The 22681-nt window shown below is 39.3% G+C and overlaps 1 protein-coding gene across 3 annotated transcripts in view; it reads left to right on the forward strand.

The window, feature by feature from the left end:
* TAF1 (TATA-box binding protein associated factor 1) overlaps positions 1 to 22681 on the forward strand; it is a 77424-nt gene that overhangs the window by 32716 nt on the left and 22027 nt on the right. For all 3 annotated transcript variants that reach the window (XM_082609091.1, XM_082609092.1, XM_082609093.1), the window contains exons 25-32: positions 774 to 985; positions 4109 to 4217; positions 4433 to 4531; positions 4822 to 4999; positions 8360 to 8427; positions 9511 to 9633; positions 11422 to 11514; positions 11593 to 11677. In XM_082609091.1, the coding sequence (XP_082465217.1) occupies positions 774 to 985; positions 4109 to 4217; positions 4433 to 4531; positions 4822 to 4999; positions 8360 to 8427; positions 9511 to 9633; positions 11422 to 11514; positions 11593 to 11677 (967 nt within the window). The remainder of the gene's footprint in view (positions 1 to 773; positions 986 to 4108; positions 4218 to 4432; positions 4532 to 4821; positions 5000 to 8359; positions 8428 to 9510; positions 9634 to 11421; positions 11515 to 11592; positions 11678 to 22681) is intronic.

A 22681-nucleotide genomic window follows, 5' to 3' on the forward strand; every position in this document is an offset into this window, starting at 1 on the left:
CTCTTCTATAAAATGATACCTATCTCACACTGGTGTTGTATTAAAGTATATAATGATGCATGGGAAGCACTTTATAAACTGTAAAATTCTCAACAAATGTGAACTGCTATTAACATGTACTGAGGTCATTAAGTATTTTAATGTTTCTTCTATGTGATATTATATAAGTGTTGTATGATGCAGTATTGATCCATTTTACAGATGAAACTGAGGGCAGTTGCAAAAGTAAGATGGAGATTGGTTTTTTTGTTTTTTGGGTTTTGTGCCACACTGCACGGCTTGTGGGATCTTAGTTCCCTGACCAGGGGTTGAACCCAGGCCCTCTGCAATGAGAGCACAGAGTCCTAACCACTGGACCACCAGGGAATTCCCGGAGACTTGGTATTATTAAGCCTTTTCCTTGAGGCTGGGAATACACCCAGGCTGGCTGCCTGTGAGGCTGAATGCAGCCTTGGGCTTCCAATAGCCTTTCTTATGCATATTTAATATTTTCATAGTTTACAACTTGAATTGGGGATAGAAATCCTCTCCGTTTTCTCCCTCACTTGGTTTTTAAAGTAATGTTCAGTCTCTGGATTTCATTTTGTTTTTAATGTGTCATTTCCATACATGCACTTTTGTCTAGTGCCTTCTGGTTGAAAGGCGTATAACGATTCTGTTAGAATAAAAGTTCTGGGCCTGCCTTTGTTTCTTGTCTGCCTTCTATATATTTCTTAAAGCTCACATGAAGAAGCCTGCTTACCTCTGACATGTTGATACTTTTCCTTTTGCAGCTGAAATGTGGGGCTTGTGGTGCCATTGGGCACATGAGAACAAACAAATTTTGCCCCCTTTATTATCAAACAAATGCTCCACCTTCCAACCCTGTTGCCATGACAGAGGAGCAGGAGGAAGAGTTGGAAAAGACAGTCATTCATAATGATAATGAAGAACTTATCAAGGTTGAAGGGACCAAGATTGTCTTAGGGAAACAGCTAATTGAGAGGTAAGAGATAGCAGGTGGGAGAGATCTGTTGGAGGTTGGTGGTATCGATGGGTGGCAGGGGTGGATGTGATGTGTTCTCTGAAGTGGAACTGAGGACATAGGAACTTTGATGGATTTTCCTCACTAATTGTTGCCAGTAATGAAAATTAGTCTTGTGAAGCACTCATTAAGCTCCACCACTTGCCCTTGGGCATGCTACCTAACTTTTCTGAGTCTTCGTTTCCTTATTTACAAAATAAAATCACCCTTACGACGGTAGCTATGAAGGTAAAATGAGGGAGACTGTATAAAAAATGTAGTATAGTGCCTGGCATATAGTAGATGCTCTTCCTATTCTACTTCCAGGCACTTGTAATATTTGTAAGGTCCCTCCCTGATCTCAGATGTTCTGATAATGGACCATCCAAAAAGATTAAGGAGACAAACTGTGCTTATACTTATCTGTCTCTTGCCCTCAGAGAATTTGATAAGCAAGTAGAAAAGTTTTTAAATAAAAAAAAATTCTTCCCTAAATTTTTAGTTTGAAAATTGCAAACCTACAGAAAAGCTGAAGGAATAATTAAGTTTGTTGTTCCTCTTAATTCACCAGCTGTTAACGTTTGTCACATTTGTTTCATCTTTATATATCTAAAACATTTTCTTTCTGCTGAAACATTTGGAAGTTTTAGGCATCATGGCATTTCACTCAGATTCTTTAGCACACATCTCCTAACAATAAAGATGTGGCAAACATGATACTATTACTACACGTAAGAAAATTAACATTAATTCAGTAGGATCTAATATTCAGTCCTTATTTAAATTTCCCCAGTTGTCTCAATGTCCTTTATTGCCTGCCCCTCACCCCCCTTCAGGATCCAATTCCAGTTCAAACATTTAAGTATTTTGAGTCTCTCTTAATCTAGAACTGTCCTCCCCACCTTTTTGGTTTTCATGACTTTGAATGTTTTGAAGAGTCCAGGCCAGTGGTCTCATAAAATATTCCACATTCTGGATTTGTCTGTTTTCGCATTGATTATATTCAGAGTAAATGTCTTTGGCAAGATTACAACATAGGTGGTATTATGTACTTACTGCACCACATCAGGAAGCAGATAACGTCAGGTTTTCTTAGTATTTTGATTATCTTATTAAAGTGTTAATCCCCAGATTCCTCTATAATAAGGATATGTTTTTCCCATTGTAATTAATATGTGGGTGAATATCCTGGGTTTTTAAAAAATTTTTTTTTTTGGCTGTGTTGTGTCTCCATTGCTGCACGTGGGCTTTCTCTAGTTGTGGCAAGTGGGGGCTACTCTTCATTGCGGTGCGTGGGCTTCTTGTTGCAGTGGCTTCTCTTATTGCGGAGCACAGGCTCTAGGCATGCAGGCTTCAGTAGTTGCAGCATGTGGGCCCAGTAGTTGTGACACGTGGGCTCTAGGGTGCGTGGGCTTCAATAGTTGTGGCGTGCAGGCTCAGTAGTAGTTGTGGCTCGTGGGCTTAGTTGCTCTGCAGCATGTGGGATCTTCCCGGACCAGGGATCAAACCCGTGTCCCCTGCATTGACAGACGGATTCTTAACCACTGCACCACCAGGGAAGTCCCTTTTTTTTTTTCCCAGTAGCTTGAAACAACATATATTTATTATCTCACAGTTTCTGTGGGTCAGGAGTCTGGGCACAGCTCAGCTGGGTCCTCTGCTCAGAGGCTGCCTTCAAGGTGTCGCTAGGGACTGCGGTCTATCCTGCTAACAATCTTTCTCTCAATAGTTTTAACATCCATTGATGATCATTACCTGATAACTCAGTTATTACACTGGGGGTTGCTTAATGGTGGTTTTTCTAATTCTTTTCATTCTTTCTGCGTTAACTGGCATTCTGTAAAGAGCTTCCCCCTCCCTTTTTTGTTTGGGTATTACTATAGATTCTGAAATTCTTTCTTTTGGAAACTTTAATATATTAAAATCTATTAACATCATTATTAATTTTGATGGCCAGATTGTCCCAAATTTGATCCCTTCAAGCCTGACCTGTGTCCTTTTGAAATGACCCTATAAATTTTGAAAACTTCTTTGCTTTTTGGCACGAGATGTTCCAGGCTGTCCTTGAAATTTCCCTGTCCCAGACCCAGGATCAGCCATTTCTCAGAGAGTCCTGGTTCCTTTTATTGGGGAATGGTATTTAGAAACCAATATCTGGGCGTTAGGTATGCTCATTGCCACTGAGATGTCATTGCTTCTAGGCTCTTAGTAGACAGAACTAGGAAATATACATATATTGTAAATCACAACTTCATATCAATACCTCCAATTCAAATTGTATCTACAGCTTCCTTATCTTCCTCCGTTTCATATTTGTATCCTTTCTTTGGTTCCCAACATCTTGCTCTATCCTATGATATGTACAAAATAGTTTGAGAATTACAATACCAATACTACTACCAACAACAAATCTGTACAGTAGGTTCAAGGTGTTTTCTGTAATTAGTTGTCCTTGGATTATGTGCCACTGAAGTTGTACAGTCAGGGTATTCTATTCAAAATATATTTGAATTCTTTTTTGAGTATATGATTTTTAATTAATTTGATATGCAGTTATATTCATCCGTTTCTGTTTAGATTTGAGGGTTGTTTCCAATCCTCGTTAATTTAATTTATCAATATCTATAGTAGTCATGTTTTGAAGCACATTAGAAAAGGAAAATGTAGTGTCTTGATCCCATATGATGGAAAGGAAAAAGGTGGTTGGGCTTTTAATGATTGAGGGAGACTCAAATTAGTTTTTCTTTTCAAACCTGCTTTAATTTCTTCCTTGTTTCTATTCTGAGTGAGTTAAATTTCCTAGCCCTTTAACCCAAAGATAGAATGTTGGAGCTGGGAGGATTCTTGAAATTCCTTTAGCCTAGTTGCCTTATCTTCCAAATAGGAAGCTGAGGTGAAGTTGTGGCTTGCCTAGTTCTTTATTAATTTGGAGAGCCTATGAGGCCTTGCCTGATCTGAGCCTTAGAATGTGGATGTCTGGCCTTTGGTTTGGCTTTTTCCTCCCCAGGCTCATGCTCAGGTACCTTGGACTTCTTCATTGTAGTTGCTTTTTTTCTGGGGACTAGAAATAGGGACTGCACACTATGAAAGTGTTATTTATTGCAGTGCAGATGAGGTTCGCAGAAAATCTCTGGTTCTCAAGTTTCCTAAGCAGCAACTTCCTCCCAAGAAGAAACGGCGAGTTGGAACCACTGTTCACTGTGACTATTTGAATGTGAGTATTGGCATTGCTGCTTTCTGACCACATAGGGTTCTCATTCATTCCCCCAGCCCTCTAAGCCATGGCCCTGATATAGCCTTAGATTCTCCCTTTGGCCTTGCCCTGAGAATTACATGTACTGTTCATTACAGGGTTTCCAAAATATATATGTATTGTGTTTATTATTTTTTTAATCTAAAGAAGCATTCTGATTTCTTGTTTTTCCTTAGAGACCTCATAAGTCCATTCACCGGCGCCGGACAGACCCCATGGTGACATTGTCATCCATTTTGGAGTCTATCATCAATGACATGAGAGATCTTCCAAATGTGAGTTCATTGCATTCAGATCTACAGTATGGATGGCAAGGCTGTTCTGTGTGATTTCAGATAGATGGCAGTAGAGTATAGTCCTAGGAACCTGGAACTCCTAATTCTTTGGGATATAGTTTTCATTTATTTTTTAATAGTTTAGTAGAGGAAACAGACCTGCTCCATCTAGAGAGATTCCTTTGAGAGTTCATGGCCAGGTAGAGACAGGTGAGGTGTGAGAAAGTCTTCAGGAATTGGTCTGGCAATTGTTCTTTGCTCATGGATGGTGCTGGCTCTTGTTTGCACAGACGTACCCTTTCCACACTCCAGTCAATGCAAAGGTTGTAAAGGACTACTACAAAATTATCACCCGACCAATGGACTTACAAACGCTCCGTGAAAATGTGCGTAAACGCCTTTACCCATCTCGGGAAGAGTTCAGAGAGCATTTGGAGCTAATTGTGAAAAATAGTGCAACCTACAATGGTAAGAATCACCTGTTCTTTGACTGCAAAGGTCACCTTTCAGATCCTTATTTATCCCTTACTAGTCCTAAATTTAGACTAGATTGGACTGACTGAAGGGACCTACAATGTATTAGTGCATTCAGGGGTTATGAAAATCAGGTAATGTACATTTTAATCATTTAATAAGTGTTGCTTCTTTTTATTCCCACTTTTTTATGTATCCTCTAGAGAATTTAGAAAATCTGTTGAAACAATTGCATGAGAAGCAGTGGGAGATAGGAGTGAGCCTAAATAAGTAGAAGGGAGAGGCATTCAGTGTGGATGGAACCCCTGCAGAGTATATGCTTGTTGACTATATTTGTCTTTGATTTGGTCTACAAATCTGTTAGAGGGGCTGTTATATGTCTACTTTGCTCAAAAGCTGGAAAGGCAAGGAGGAAGAAATCTGTTTTCTGAGTCTTAAAGAGTTCAAGAAACAGTATAGCTTCTGCATGTAGAGGATAAAGTTTTCTAGTTTCCAGTTCTATCCTTAGTGTAGGGATTAAGGTTACAGATAGAGTATGAACTATGGCTCTGCCACTTACTAATTGAGTTACCTTAGACAACTTATTTAACCTCTCATAGCCTCTTCAGTTTTCTTACCTGTACACATGGGACAATAGTAGTACCTAGATTTTAATACCTTTCACAGGCAGGCCTGACCCATTTATCTAGTCTCATCTCCAGAGACTGGCTCCCAGACCTACTATAGAGACTCCGGCTATGCTCAGTGTTGTATTTAACTAAATATCCTATACCATGTCTTCATGTCTTTGTATAGGCTTTGTCCGCAGAGTGCCCTTTATTCCATTTCCATTCCTATTTCCAGACCAACTCATATCATCTCTTCATGAAGACTTATTCAGATTGCCCAAAGTACCCATTTTTTTCAATCCTCTGTGCCCCCCCTAGCACAATTAAATCAAGTTTTATGGCTCTTATGTGTTACATATAATTGTTTATATATCCGATTTTCCCATCACTTTGTGACCTTCTAGAGAAACTATTCATCTTTGTATTCCGAGGGCCTAGCAGAGTACTAGACACATAAAGAGGAAGAAGAAATTTATTAGTCCCAACTGTCATTCAAGGTGACAAGGATAAATGCATAAACAAAAATCAGCTTGGAAGGGGAATGGGAAGGTAAGAGTTGACTTTGAAAATACAGAGCTTGAGGTACTTGTGGGTCATTTAGGTGGCAGTGTTCGTAAAAATTTGGGAACTTAAGTTATGACTTTCTCCACATCCCCCTCTAACTCAGTCTTCCTTTTTCCTCCCCAAATGCTGATAATGGTGATAATAGTAGTAGTGCCACCATTGCTAGTATTGCTGTCCATCTAGTTGTACAACCTAGAAATGTTGGCCATTGTTATTCCACTCTCCCTGCCCTATACTCATAGATCACTAAGTTGCATAAATTGTACCTTCAAAATTTTGCTGAAATACATTACCTTCCTTTTGGTCTCCATTGCTACTATCTTAGTTGAAGCCCTTGTCGTCTCTTGTTTGACCTCTTGCAATAGCTTCCAAACTTTCTCTCTGCTGCTTGCCTTAATTCTTCACACTGTTGACAGGGTATTTTTTTCTGATACACAAATTTGAAAAATTACTCTCTAGCTTAAAATCTCCAGTGCCTTTGTATCTCCTGTGAGACCATTGTAATATGTCCCTTCTTGCCTTTCCAAGTTCCATTTCCTATTTCTCCTCCACACATACCTACCTGTATTCCAGTTGTACCAAACTACTTGTGATTCCTGTTGTGAAATGTATTGTTTCATGTTTCCATGAATTTGCTTACTTAACATGTTTTTGCATACTTTTTCCTCCCTCTGGAATGTTTTTCAACCCTACTGTCTACCAGATAGACTTCTCTTGTTTAATAACACTGCTCGATTGTCATTTACAACAAGCCTTCCCTACTCCTCCCTGGTACTCAGATTTAATTGTTGTAAAACAACTTAAAACACGTTGCAACCCCTCCATAGTTCATAGTAATCAGTGTATTCCTCTATTTGCACTTACACTCACTTTTCTTTTTTTTTTTTTTTTTTTTGGTACGCGGGCCTCTCACTGTTGTGGCCTCTCCCGTTGCGGAGCACAGGCTCCGGACGCGCAGGCTCAGCGGCCATGGCTCATGGGCCTAGCTGCTCCGCGGCATGTGGGATCTTCCTGGACTGGGGCACGAACCCGTGTCCCCTGCATGGGCAGGCAGACTCTCAACCACTGCACCACCAGGGGAGCCCTACACTCACTTTTTAAAAACTTTATTATGGAAATTGTTAGGCATATACAGAAGTAGAGAGAAAGTAAATAAACTTCAGTGCACCTATTCACCCATTTCCACAATCACCAGCATATATGGCCAGTCTTGTTCATTGTTTAGCCTGTATTCCCAGACGTCATATCATTTCATCTGTAGATACTTCAAGCACTTACACCCTGTCGTGCAATGCTTTATTTTCATATCATTTTCTTTGACTAAACCAAGAACTCTCTAAGGTAGGGACTGTGTCTTATGTTCCCTTTATTCTCAACATTGAATACATCACAGACAGTCATTAAACAGTTGTTGAATGAATAAACAAATCCCTGCTAATTAATTAATAAGTAATTGAGAAAAGAGCTGAGTTTTAGGCTCTGGGGAGCACTTACACCAAAGAATTGACAGAGGAAGGTAAGAAAGTATACTGAAAGGAAGTAGCCAGAATTACTGTTTTTTTACATGAAAATGTTTTCACTATCCTTATGATGAGCTTAAATTAGGGTAGCCATAAGCAGGGAATGTAGGAGATAGTTGGAGGATTCTGTGAAGCTCTTGTTACGGATTTCAGGGAAACTAAAGTAATAGTCTGAGGTGGGGTGGAGATTCTTTTCTGACAAAGGCTTTGGATTAGCCGTATGTTGGGTGGACATCACAAACCATGAGTTCTGCGAACAAAAATTGCAGTCACAAATTTTGTATGCTGAGTATGGAAAGATTATAAATCATTCATTGGTCTCCTTAGACATCCTTAAACAAATTGTCATTCCCCATCCATAGTTTTATTTTCAAGGTATTAAAGGCAGCAGTATCGACAGTAGTACCACTATGTATGGATATACACAAATAAGGGAGAGAGTTAAAATTAGTTAGTATTCATCCATATTGTGCATCTGCTATGTGTTAGGCACTGAAAAATGGAGATAAGACTGATACATCTGTCTAACCCAGCAGCTAGGCTGGTGCCTGGCACATATTAGGTGATTAACTAAATGAGTTAAAAGTCTGGAGAGGTGTTGGTAGCTCTTTGCCTCCCATTTTTAGTGGTCCCATCTCTTTTATTGTTCCTCTGTAATCTAGGGCCGAAGCACTCATTGACCCAGATCTCTCAATCCATGCTGGATCTCTGTGATGAAAAACTTAAAGAGGTAAGACATTTAAAATGAGGGAAAAGCAGTAGAATGAAGCTGGCAGGTACCAGTATTGAGGAAGTAGGGAATGTAACAGAAGGAAGAGTAGAGAAATGAGAGAGTAGCAGGTCTTTTGTATGTTAGAGTATGGAGGGGACCTTAGAAATCATGTAGTCTAATCCCTCCCTTTTGTAGATGGAAAAAGCGAGGTCCATAGAAGAAACTAATTTGTCTTGGGCATCATGGCTATTAAACAGTAGGGCTACGACTAAAATATAAAATCCACATAACTCTTAGGAAATTGACTTCCCAGGAAGTCAGCTGAAGCTAAGAGACTGTTTTGGCAGGGAGAAATTTTAATTTTTAAAAGATAATCTATCTGTATTTCATCTTCTTAACAACAAAAAAAATGGCACCTTAATAGGCTTAAAAAATATAAGTATGGTGATGTTAATATTGAAGTAGAAATTTCATAAAAGAGGATAACCAAATGGCCAGTAAACATGAAAAGATTCTCAATTTGATTGATCATTGGGGAGATACAAATTTAAGCCATGATTAGTTAACACTGCATACCTCCCTTAGAAGGCTAAAATTTAAAAAGACTTAGAAAAACAAAAGTCTGAGTTTTATTGGATGAGGATATGGAGCAGTTGACACAAATTTTTTCCTAGTACAGTCTAAAATCAATTTATTGGGTTAGATTCCCTTACACAAGTCACTACTCAACAATAATGTGTTCAGTGTTTTCAGCAATAGTTTTACGACAAAAGCAGTCTGATATTAAAACTTAATTTGGTGAAGATGTTTTTGTTGTGGCAGCTAAGCTATTGATGCCCAATGATGTGTATTTTTGATGATCTACAAGAATAGAAGATAGAATACCTAAAGGAATTGGTCAGTACATCTCTTTTGATCCTTTTACTGGAATATTATTTCTCTTATCTGGACTTTTTGTCTGGAACTGAATAGGCCACAATTCAAAGTTAGACTTTTTGGGACAAGGGAAATAGACAACTGAACCTTAAATTATCCTTAATACTCTATGGTGATTATACCTCAGGGAAACCTCTGCCTTTCCTTTGCTTTGTTTCATGTCAGAAAGAAGACAAATTGGCTCGTTTAGAGAAAGCTATCAACCCCTTGCTGGATGATGATGACCAAGTGGCATTTTCTTTTATTCTGGACAACATTGTCACCCAGAAAATGATGGCAGTTCCAGATGTAAGTGGTCTGTGTGTTAAATATTGTGAAGATAGGACAGGGGAGAGGAAAGGGTGAAAGGATGTGTGCATGTGTATGTATGTTTGGGATTCTGGAGTGTGGTGTTTGTCAGTTCAAACTGGTATATAATTTTAAAAAGAAACCTTTTTGCTCTATGAGTGCATTATCATTGAAATCAAAGAGGCCAGGAATCTGTGATATAGAGAGGTTCTTTATACCTGTTGTTGACATTCAGTATTTTAATGCTCCTGAATAGCCCTGGAGAGAAATTAGGATGCCAGGTAATGGGAGGTTTTGGATTTAGAGGTGCTTCTTAACAAATGAGAGTTTGATAATTACCCAGCATTCGTTGTCTTTTCTTTTCTTTTTTTAAATGTATTTATTTTTGGCTGCGTTGGGTCTTTGTTGCTGTGCGCGGGCTTTCTCTAGTTGCGGTGAGCGGGGGCTGCTCTTCGTTGCAGTGTGCAGGCTTCTCATTGCGGTGGCTTCTCTTGTGGAGCACAGGCTCTAGGCGTGCGGGCTTTCAGTAGTTGCGGCACGTGGGCTCAGTAGTTGTGGCACGCAGGCCCTAGAGTGCATGCTCAGTACTTGTGGGTCACGGGCTTAGTTGCTCCAAGGCATGTGGGATCTTCCCAGACCAGGGCTCGAACCCATGTCCCCTGCATTGGCAGGTGGATTCTTAACCACTGTGCCACCAGGGAAGTCCCGCGTTTGTTGTTTTTTGTTTCATTTTTTGTCTTGCAACTTTATGGCAGGAGTACCATGTTGATTCTATGTATCATTTTGTTGTAATGATCCTCCCTAGGGAATTCTGAACTGAGTTTCCTTTTGTGTTGTAGGCATATGTTGTGGATGCAGTTACGCTATAAACCAGCGGTCCCCAATCTTTTTGGCACCAGGGACTGGTTTCGTGGAAGACAATTTTTCCACGGATGGTGGGTGGGGGATGGTTTCAGGATGATTCAAGCACATTACGTTTATTGTGCACTTTATTTCTATTATTATTACATTGTAATGTATAATGAAATAATTACACAACTCACCATGATGCAGAATCAGTGGGAGGCCTGAGCTTGTTTTCACTTGCCACTCACTGATAGGGTTTTGATATGCATCTGCAAGCAATTGATTTATTATGGTCTCTGTGCAGTCAAACCTCTCTGCTAATTATCATTAATTATCATCTGCTAATCTGTATTTGCAGCCACTCCCCAGCACTAGCATCATCACCTCAGCTCCACCTCAGATCATCAGGCATTAGGTTCTCATAAGGAGCACGCAACCTAGATTCCTCACATGCGCAGTTCACAGTAGGGTTCACGCTCCTGTGAGAATCTAATGCCACTGCTGATCTGACAGGAGTCGAGCTCGGGCGATAGTGTGAGCAATGGGGAGTGGCTGTAAATACAGATGAAGCTTCACTCGCTCGCTCGCCTGCTCGCCGCTCACCTCTTGCTGTGCGGCCCGGTTTCTAACAGGCCACGGGCCGGTACCGGTCCATGGCCCAGGGGTTGGGGACCCCTGCTATAAACCTTCTGCATGGGACAAGGGAATGAGAGATTTTAATTGTGAATATAGAGCAGGGGTCCTTACCCTACCAGGGCACATGAATCCATAAAGGAATCCCCTTAAATCATATGCATAGTTTTGTATGATTATGTGTCTTTCTGGGAAAAGGGTCCATAGCTTTTGTCGGAGTCTTAAGAATATTTGTGACCCAGTGAAGTTTGAGAATCTCTGGTATAAAGAATGGTTTCCATTTAATTTCTCATGCTTTCTTTTTGCTAGTCTTGGCCATTTCATCACCCAGTTAATAAGAAGTTTGTTCCAGATTATTACAAAGTGATTGTCAGTCCAATGGATTTAGAGACCATACGTAAGGTGAGTGATTTGGTCTAAAATGTCTTTTGGGAATCAAGTAACTTTGTGTATCTGAATCCCCGATTCTTTTAATCACAGAATATCTCCAAGCACAAGTATCAGAGTCGGGAGAGCTTTCTAGACGATGTCAACCTTATTCTGGCCAACAGTGTTAAATACAATGGTGGGTATTTCTCCTTTTTTTCTCTTTCCATCAATATATCCATCCAACATTAGTTAGCATTATTAAAATTTAAGTGCATAAAGCAGCCTTGAGCCATGATAGTCAGTAGAATCAGTCATGTGACTTACTCTGCATTTTTTTAAAAACAGGCACGTACTTTAGCGTGTTCTGTAAAGTTTGCTAATAACGTTTAATGATGAAAAAACAACGTATATTTATTTTCTAAACTTTGGAAAGCACCGAAAAATGAGATGAGAATGAAAATCAACTGGATATTACTTTGGGCCATCACTGCTTTCCATGAGATGTAAAAACTCACCTATGCCCCAGGCCCTTAGATGGAGCTTAGGGAAATGTGTTAAATATAGACCATGGTGTGCTTCCTCAGAGCATGGAGTTTTTGCTCAATATATGAAATGATTGCATAATGTATCTCAGGTGCTGTGCTAGCTACTTAATCTACCAGTGGGAAAGACATCATTGTCCTCAAGTCAACAAAGAGAAACAGTTAAAATGCAGCTTGGCAAGGGCTATATTAGAAGGATGTACAAAGTGCCCTAGAGGAGAGGAAGGACACCTTCACCTAAGGGTTAGGGAAGGCTTCATAAACAAGTTAATACAGTTCAGTTTTGAACGGCTCACTTAAGTAAACATCAGTTGAGCACCTAATACGTGCTGGCACTGATAGATGATACAAATATAAAGTCAAATTAGATATGTTTTCTGCCTCCAAATTGGTTATAGTTTAGTTGGGAAAACAGAAAAAAAAATTACAGAACTTAAGTATTATGCTAGATGCATTCACAGAGTGCCAAAGGAAAACAGAAACAGGGTATCTAAATCAGAGTGGGAAGAGAGTTTTCTTAAGCTGAGTTCTAAAGGATATGGAGTTTGCTAACCAAAAAATGAGGAGAAAGCGTTCTAGGCAGGGAGAACAGCAATATATGAAGGCACAGAGACCTGAAATTACATCTTGGGTTTAAGAAACAAGTTACTGGGGTTGCAGTTAAGTGTACATGTTGATGGATGACTGGTTACATATAGAGAAGTAGACAGGTGTCAGATCATAAGAGGGCCTAGTGTATGCCATATGTCATACTTAAGAGCTTTTACATTATCCTAAATGGAAAAACGTTGAAAGAATTAGGCAGCAAAATGACAATCCCAAATAACTCCTGAAGCAAAACAGAAGAGGGAGCTAAGGGCATTTGAGAGAATTGCCTAGCATACTGAGGTCTCAGCTAAAGATCCACCTGATTGTATGACTTTTCTCCACAATATTCAGGAACCCAAGTAGTGTGGCTGCTAAGTTTGCCAGATAGAAGGGACAGAGAATTAGAAAGAGGAGGTGACGGAGGGGACAACCAGAACGACACGGGTTCATGCCCCGGTCCGGGAGGATCCCGCATGCCGCAGAGTGGCTGGGCCCGTGGGCCATGGCCTCGGAGCCTGCGCGTCCGGAGCCTGTGCTCTGCAACGGGAGAGGCCACGACAGTGAGAGGCCCGCATACCGCAAAAGGAAAAAAAAAAAAACAAGCTAATGACAAAAGTGCTTAGAATGTTAAGTGAGAAAAGCAGAACATAACTTTATGTCATCTCAGTTATGCTTTTAAGAAAAGATACATAGAAAAAAGACGTGCTGGTGATAAGTGATTATTTCTGAGATGTAAGGTTACAGTTGTCTTCATTTTCATCTTTTGTATGTTTTCCAAGTTTTCTACTGGTATGGAAGGCAGGAAACTCTTTCATGAGGAGGTGATTTTTAAGCTAAATTTTGAAGGATGACGATTATTGTAGCTAATTTTTTAGTGAGCACCTTCTGTGCCAAGCAAATAGTCAAGTGGAGAAGGGTGGGGAAGAAGTTCCAGGTAGATAGTGCAAATGCTAAAAAGATGAGAGTGCCTTGGATAGGGCAGTGCAAATAGCTGAGTTTGGCTAGGGTGCAAAGTGGGAGCTAGTTTTGGTGTTAAGAGATTAGTTTTTAAAGTTAGATGGGGCCAAGTCATGAAAGGCCTAGTATGCCTTTAAAAGGACAGACCACCATAACAGGTATTTTAGTAAGATCATTCTGGAAGCTACCTGAAGAATAGATAGGAGGGGACATGAAATATGGAGACCAGTAAAGAAACTGTTGACAACAGTCCAAGTTAAAAGTACTGAGAGCTTGAACTAAGTTAAGTAGCAATAAGAATGGAAAGATGGGGACAGATGGTAGAGATACTGAGGAAGTAGGATTGATACCTTCATAAATGGTTGGAAGTTGAGAGTATGGGTAAAGGACAGGGAGAATTCAAAATGATGCCAAGTACTCTTATGCTCTTGGTGAGAACATAAATCAGTACAGACTTTTTAGAGGACTATAAATGTGTATTCCCTTTGACTAAGCAAGTTCATCTCAAAGGAATACTCCACACAGGTTTGCAAAGGCATACGTACAAATGTACATATGTTTGTAATTGCAACATTGTTTGTAATTGCAAAAATATAGGAGCATTCTAAATATCCAACAATAGGAAATTAGTTAAATTATGGTACCTCTATATAATGGAATACTGTTTAGCCATCGGAATGGTAGATCAGCTAACAAATAAAGCTGTACCTTACATATGCTGATATCAAAATATATCCAGGATATGTACTGTTGAAAACTAGATCACTCAACAGTATTTACAGGAGTTGCAAATTCAGATCCTATGGAGGCCAGACAGGTAACATAAATGAGTAAAACAGGCTCAGTAGGACTGGATGAACTGGAGAGCACATCCCCCATCTAAAGGGCTCAGTCACTATTTTGTTCAATTGTTGTCACAGAGTAGAATTACTAAAGGGAGAGGTGGAGGATAATCTTCACTTTATACTTCTTTGTACTTAGGTGTTTGAATTTTTTTAATTGAGCATGAAATACTTTTGTAATTAAAAATAAAGAAATTTCCATTTTTTGGAAGGATGGCTAAGTCAGATGACATTCAGAATTCTGACCTGGGCAAACTGGCAGTGCCATTGACTAATACAGTTGTCCCTCGATATCTGCAGGGGATTGGTTCCGTGACTCCCATGGATACCAAAGTTTGCAGATGCTCAAGTCACTTATATAAAATGGCATAGTATTTGCATATAACCTACATACATCCTCCCATATACTTTAATAAATCATCTCTAGATTACCTACAATACCCAGTACAATGTAAATGCTGTGTAAGTAGTTATAAATACAATGTAGATAGTTGCCAGTGTGCAGAAAAATCAAGTTTTGCTCTTTGGAACTTTCTGGAATTTTTTTTTGCAAATATTTTCGACCTACAGTTGGTTGATTTCCATGGTTGCAGAACCTGTGGATACAGAGGGATGACTATAATAGGAAATATAGGAGGAGTGGTTTTGGAGAAATGTGGTAGAGTTCAATTTGGGCTATATTGTATTAAGGTAGGACGTCCAAGTGAAGACTTTCAGTAGGTAGTTAGCTATATAGGGGTCCAAAGCTCAGAAGAGAAGTCTGTACTATTTGTACATATGGATATTTTTTTCAAATCATCAGCATATACATATATAAGTAGATGAGCTCAAATAGGGAGTAGGGTACATTCCTTGAACCCCCTGATGCTGTAGGTGAAATATGGTTGTATGTTTTTCAGACCATAGCTTTATCATATTACCAAAGTTGTATGTGACCCAAAAAAGTTAAGAACCACTGTTAAGAGAGGATGTAGGATGAGAATATACTCAACAAATACCAAATCAACATTTAAGGGATCAGGTGGAGAATACTGAGGGGTGACCAGAATGAAAGAAGGAAAACCAGAAGAGAGTGATGTCCTGGAAACCAAGAGAAGAGGAAAATGGCCAACAGGTCAAGTGCTACGGAGAAGACCAAAGAGAACGGTCATTAGAAGAGCTATTTCAGTGCAGTGGTAGAATCAAAAGCCAGACTACAGAGGATATAAATGAGTGAGAATTAAGTGGAGACTGAAATTTGCCCGTGAAGGGAAGATGGAAGACTGTAATCAATGTTTTGGAGGGGACGAAGGCAGTTGGACAGAGGGGATGTTTGTATAGGTGAAAGAGAAGAAAATTAAGAATATAAGATAGGATCCCTATGAGAATGGGAATATAAACATTGAGAAAGTTTCTGCCCAGTAGCCTCTCATTTTCTCTGCAAAGTAGCAAATGGGATCTTTTGCTAAGAGTGGGTGAGGTGGTGGGAGAGAGAATTTGAAGAGAAATGTAGATAAGGGTTTGAATTATCTGTTGTAGGAAATTTGAAAAGGAGCTGACTTAGAGACATTTCAGAAATGTTGAGCAGCCTTTGAGGGTCCAGCTGAAGTTGGAGATCATTCATTTTTATAACAGCATCAATTGGCACAGTTGGGTAACTTGTCAGTGCTCATCAAACCACATGAGGAAACAAGGCAGATGGTAGAATTGATTCAGGATTGGGATTTTGTTTCTGGATGTGTTGCAAAGATTGGGAATTGACAGTGTTAGCAAGAAAAAAAAAGTTGATCGTTGAGCTTCTCAAACTTTGTCACCAAAGGTCCCTTTATAGCAGAGGATTATGACTACATAGCCTCTAGTTTGGGGGGAGTATCCCAAAGCAGCTCTACAAAAGCTTGAAATTTCTTTGGCAATTCATGTTTTATCTTTTAAATTTATACTGATTTTGTATTAGGCGAAATCTCTTTGTACTTTAACATGTTGCAATTTTCTTACCAAATTATTTTATATCCTCCCCCACCCTCACCTCCATCTTCAAGTAAAACTGCTGATGAAGAAAGATAAATGACAGTGATCCTATAGCTTTCTTCAGTATACTGCTACACATTGCCTTAGTTTTTGAACTAAAGCCAGGAGAGGCTTGATAGAGACAGGAGTTAATGGGGATGCAAGTTTCCTTGAGATCAGAGAGAGAGAATGAAAAAACTGGACAGATACAAGGCTGTGATAAGGAAGTGTAGGATATTGACATTGAAACTTTCAGAGGTGAAGCAGTTTTTAGTAAAGAACATTCTGGATATAGTCGTGTATATGTTTGGCTGTGAACCATTGGCATGAGGATTTGCAAGGATTTTGGATGGGTGGTACATGTGAACGTTAGAGTAACCCACCATGATGGGGAGGGATTTGGAGCCAAGAAGATTGTGCCAGGTGTGCAAGTCCTTGGTGAATGTGAGTAGGTTAATGATGGTGAGTAAAGGTGAAGAGCAAAGATCTCAGACTCAAGTGGCCTATAGGGGCCAGGCAAGTAATGTAAATGAGTGAGGTGGGCCAGGTGTGGGTTGTGGTAAACTGGAAGAGTACATATTCCATCTAAAGAGGCTTGTACTTTACTACATCTGATTGTTTTCCTAAGGAGATGAGTATACAGTGTCACTAGGTATCTTAATTTTTCAAGAGAAGCTGAAAATCTGGATTTGTGTGTGTATAACATTTCCCAATTTTTACATATTTGCAAATAGTTAAAAAAAATTTTTTTAATTGTGCAAGCCAAATAAAAACATCTATCTGCAGGCCAAATCTGGCTCCAAGGCAGCTGGTTTTCAACATCTGGCATAGTAGAGAACAAGCCTCAAAGTAGGAGGGATTTTTTTTCTTTTCCCCAAGGGGAAGTAAATAATAATTTGGTAGCAGCAGTGGACAGCCTAGAAGGCTGTCTTCCCCCCATCCTTAATCAGTGGGTGAGAGTGTAAGTAACCTCTGAATAGGGCTGTAAGGGTAAATGGTGTCATGAGATAAGAAATGTCACATTTTTTTTTGAAATGTCACATTTTTTATACTAAAAGGACACCCACCATGGAGTTGAAGGCACATATGAGATGTTTCCTACCATCAGGTACTATACACAAAATAATACTTTTGTTTAAAACTGTGTTGGTTTGGCCAGATACGAACCTGCCTCTTTCTAATTAACAGTAACAGGGGCTTCCCTGGTGGCGCAGTGGTTGGGAGTCCGCCTGCCAATGCAGGGGACACGGGTTTGTGCCCCGGTCCGGGAGGATCCCACGTGCCGCGGAGCGGCTGGGCCCATGGGCCCGTGGGCCATGGCTGCTGAGCCTGCACGTCTGGAGCCTGTGCTCCGCAGCGGGAGAGGCCGCAGCGGTGAGAGGCCTGCGTACTGCAAAAAAAAAAAAAAAAAAAAAAAAAAAATATATATATATATATATATATATATATAATTAACAAAATCCATGTGGAATCTATTCCCTGCTTTAAAATTTTTATTTCAAAAAAATTTACTAACCAAAATTAGTAGAATGGTATCTCTAGTTAACATTATTTTGACTCTTTCCATTCAGATCCTTCACACATAATAAATATCACACTGCATAGTGGCGTATTTCCATAGCATTTTATATACCTTCATTGACTTATCCTGTATAATCATGTATATGACACATGAGCTATATTGTACATAGCTAGAATGCTTAACACTAAGGTTATCATCGGGCAACAAGTGGAAGATAAGTAGTACTCCAGATGAAACTGCATCTGGAAGTATGCAGTACACATTGGAGGACACAGTCTTGTACTTGAGGTAGTGGTGATGGACTGCACACTGATATTGGAGTTTAGGCCTTTAGGCCTTCCAGATACCACATAGGTACTGAATCAATCTCAGCCTCTGTTCATGGTCAACTTACATTTGAAGGAACGTTAATAATCAAGGAAACCTAAAACTTGGGATTGGAACTATTTGCACTAGTCTTAAAAGGCACACAACATTCCATGTCAGTGAGAGAGTCATACAGATAAAGAAATCCTGTCTGAAAAACACAGCCCGCATTTTTTACTGGTCTTAACAAAGCCACAAAGTCTTAAATCGTTGGCAGAGGCCTTAATACTTAATGTTTGATGTAAGTTTAAGGTAAACTGCATAGTCTACCAATAGATGATGCCGAGCTATTCATGACGAAAGCCCTTTTCCCAAAGAATTTCCTAGCAAGTTCCTCCTCCGGTGTTCTTCAAACCAAAAAGTCAACCCCAAGAAGAAGCCATCTTACCTATGATAGGTAGATGATATATCATAAAATCTGAGCTCCTGACGTTTTAGAATGCTCAGTGGGACCCTACAATCTAGATTAGATAAAAAATAAATTTACCCAAAAAATCTCTAGGGTAGTTTTTTCCTACACTTTTGTTTGAGTAATTCCCAACCCTGTGTGAGCTCTAATAGTTGTTCTGCTTATAGGACTCTTTCCGGAGTTTCATTATGTACATGTGCAGCTTAGTATTCAGCTGAAGACTCGAGAGCCTTTCTGAAGATCTTAGGTTATTTTTCTGTGGAGTTCTCTTCTCTCCAGATCTGTCCTGCAGTTTACAGCTGTTTTAGCCTCCTCAGACTCCACTGTCTGGCTCTATGGCTTAGCGAGACTGCTGTGCTTTTCTTGGGTTCGGCAGAAAGCCAAGGACAATTATAGGGCTCACTTCCTTTATTTCCTTTCTCTCAAAAATCACAGTCCTATACTTCCTGGTTGGAAACAGTTGTTCCATGTGTTTTTTCCAGTTTTCTGGTTACAGTGGGAAGACTAGTCCAATAGCAGTTACTCTGTCATGCCCAGAGGTCTTTTAGGTTTATGGTATTTTTGACATATAGAAACTTCATTTTTATGTAGTTACATTTATCAGTCTTTGCCTTTATGATTTCTATCTTTGGTATAATTGTTTAAGAGACCTTCCCTACCCCCAAGATACCCAACTGTATTTTTTCTAATACATATAACATTTTAAACGTTTGAATGTTTATTGATTTTTAAAAATAGGATCTAAGGTATAAAGTAAATATCTAACTTATTTTCTCTTCCAAAGGATTAGCCAAAATGTTCAAGTTGTATTTATGGAATAGTCTATCCTTTTCTACATTAGTACAAAATACCACCTTTATCATATACTAAATTCTTATATATATTCTTGAACCTATTTTGGAGCTTTCTATTCTGTTTTATGTGTTTGTTTATCCAGTCTGCACTGTTACCACCAGATAGTATCACTGTGATCATCATTCAGACTTTATCATTTTAAATTCCTCTGCTAGACTGTCTTCACCCAAGTATCCTAAATACACTCTAGGATCGTTTTTATTAGATTCTATCTTGTCCATAAATAGATAGGTAGGTAGGTAGATAATATTGACATTTTAATTTGTGGGTTAATTTGAAGAGAGTGTATATCTTTATAATAATACGTTTCTTCATCTAGGATCTCATGTTTCTTCATTTATTCAAATTTTCTTTTACTCCCCGCAACAAAGACTTCTAGGTTTTTTGTATAATTTCTAGGCATCTTTTGATTATTTCTATATGTTTTATAGTTTTTGTTGCTGTTGAGCATCTACATTTTTCTTGTTGAGTTTTTCCCTAGTTAATTAATTAATTAATTTATTTATTTATTTATTTTAATTTTGGCTGCATTGGGTCTTCGTTGCTGCACGTGGGCTTTCTCTAGTTGCAGCGAGCAGGGGCTACTCTTCATTGTGGTGCGCGGATTTCTCATTGCAGTGGCTTCTCTCATTGCAGAGCACGGGCTCTAGGCGCGTGGGCTCAGTGGTCGTGGCGCACAGGCTTAGTTGCTCCACGGCATGTGGAATCTTCCCGGACCAGGGATCGAATCCCTTTCCCCTGCATTGGCAGGCGGATTCTTAAGCACTGCACCACCAGGGAAGTCCCTATTCCTAGTTGATTTAAAAGTTTTGCTACTGTTGTACATGTGCTCCCCGCCCCCAAAATGATTATTAAATCTAAAGGTTTCAATCAGTTTGAAGAATAGTATTGTTCATAGGTTAATATAATGCTTAAAGTATTTCTGTATACTAGTTTCTAAGTCTGTCCTTGAGACTACTCTGTAAGTTTGGCCATTAATAAATATTAAGGTTTTCTTTTTTTCTGTCAATGACTCTCCTTAGATTGGGGCCAAGGTGTAAGTATTCCTACATACAGGTTAAGTCTCTCACATCATTGAGGAGAATAAAATCTCTTTTGATCGTAAAAATGGTAAAATCTACACAACATAAAAATTTACCTTTTTAAACCATTTTTAAGTTTACAATTCAGTGGCATTAAGTACACTCACAGTGTTGTGCAACCATCACCACTATCCATTTCCAGAACCTTTTCATCATCCCAGACAGAAACTCAGTACCCATTAAACAGTAACCACATTCTCCCATTCCCCCGGTTCTTGGTAACCTCTATTCTACTTTCTGTCTGTGAATTTGCCTCTTCTAGGTACCTCATATGAATGGAATCATACAGTACATAGAATATTTGTCCTTTTGTGTCTGGCTTGTATTTCACTTTGCATAATGTTTCCAAGGTTCAGCCATCCATGTTGTAGCATGGATGAGGATTTCTTTTTTTTTTCCTTTTCTTTTTTTTTTTTAAACGAATATGTAACGTCTCTCTCCTGTTCCTTACCTGCCATTCATGCCTCACTTAGCTTTAATCTGGTTCTACCCTGCCCGGCATACCAAGTGAACAGTATTACATAATTGCCTGGTATAGTGGGCACTTTTCAAGTCCTTATCTTGACTTCACCCCAGTATTTGACATTACTGACCATTTCTTCCTTGAAACTGTAGTATGATTGGCTTCATAACAACTTTCAGCTCTTACTTTCCTCCTACCTCTTTGACCATTCCTTTTTAATCTCCTTTACTCAATGTTCTTCTGCCTGTTCCTACAACTTTAATTACTACCTCTTCCCTGATGACTCTCAACTCTGTTCTGGGGAAAGATCTATATATATCCCAACCACCTGCTGAACATTTCCTGTTGGATGTCCCAGTGGAACTTGAAACATGCTTCAAACTGAGTGTTCTTCCAATCTTTCTCTATTCCAGTTTTCTCCCTCTGTCCTTTACTTGACTCACTCCTTTACTGTTTCCAATCTGGGTTGAATGGGGTACTAGCGTCACTGAGTAGCTACATCTGGAAACCTCAGAGTTATTTTTGATTCTTTCCCTTGAATAAATCTCCAACTTCCAGCATATCACTAAAACCCTCATTATATTTTGCCTAGATTATTAAAATAAGTAGTCACCTGGCCAGTGTCCCAGCCTTTAGACTTATCTCTTTCTAACCTATCATTCACATTCCTGTCAGATAGACCTCTTTAATAATTCATACTTACAAAAAGGTCAAACAATACAGAAATAAATATAATTAAATATTAAAGCTTCTTCCGGAGACACTGCTTTGGGAAAGATCCCCAGTGTTCTCCTTACTTGCTGCAAGTGGTAAATCCATCCTTCTCCTGAAAAAAAAAAAGCTTGTTCCTGCCCTCCCACTCCTATCTCCCATAGTTTTATTCCCTAGAGGTAACAGTTTGGTGTATATCCGTCTACACATATATATATATATATATACACACATATATATATATATATATATTTTTTTTTTTTTTGGCCGTACGCGGGCCTCTCACTGTTGTGGCCTCTCGCGTTGCAGAGCACAGGCTCCGGATGCGCAGGCTCAGCGGCCATGGCTCACGGGCCCAGCCACTCCGCGGCATGTGGGATTCTCCCGGACCGGGGCACAAACCCGTGTCCCCTGCATTGGCAGGTGGACTCTCAACCACTGCACCACCAGGGAAGCCCCGTCTGTACTTTTTTTCTGTACTTATACAAAACATGTTAAGTAATTACACATAAATAGTTTTTAACTTTTGGGTTTTCTTTTTTACAAAAATTGTCATTTTTATAGATAATTATTCTGTAATTTGCTCTCTTTGCTCATGAATATATCCTGATCCTCTTTTTTAAGCTTCCATTTTGAAATAATTTTAGACTCAAGAAATTACAAAATTAGTGTAGAGTCCTATATACCCTTCACCCACCTTCCTCCAATGGTGACATCTTACATAGCTGTGGTTCAATATCAAAATCAGGAAATTGATATTGATGCATTACCATTAACTAGATTACAGACCTTATTCAGATTGCACCTTTAAAAAAATCTATATTCATTTGTGCATGTGTATAGTTCTATGCAGTTTTATGCCATCACACCACCACCA

This window comes from Mesoplodon mirus (genome assembly GCF_964341445.2).
Source record: "Mesoplodon mirus genome assembly, chromosome: X".
NCBI lineage: Eukaryota > Metazoa > Chordata > Mammalia > Artiodactyla > Ziphiidae > Mesoplodon > Mesoplodon mirus.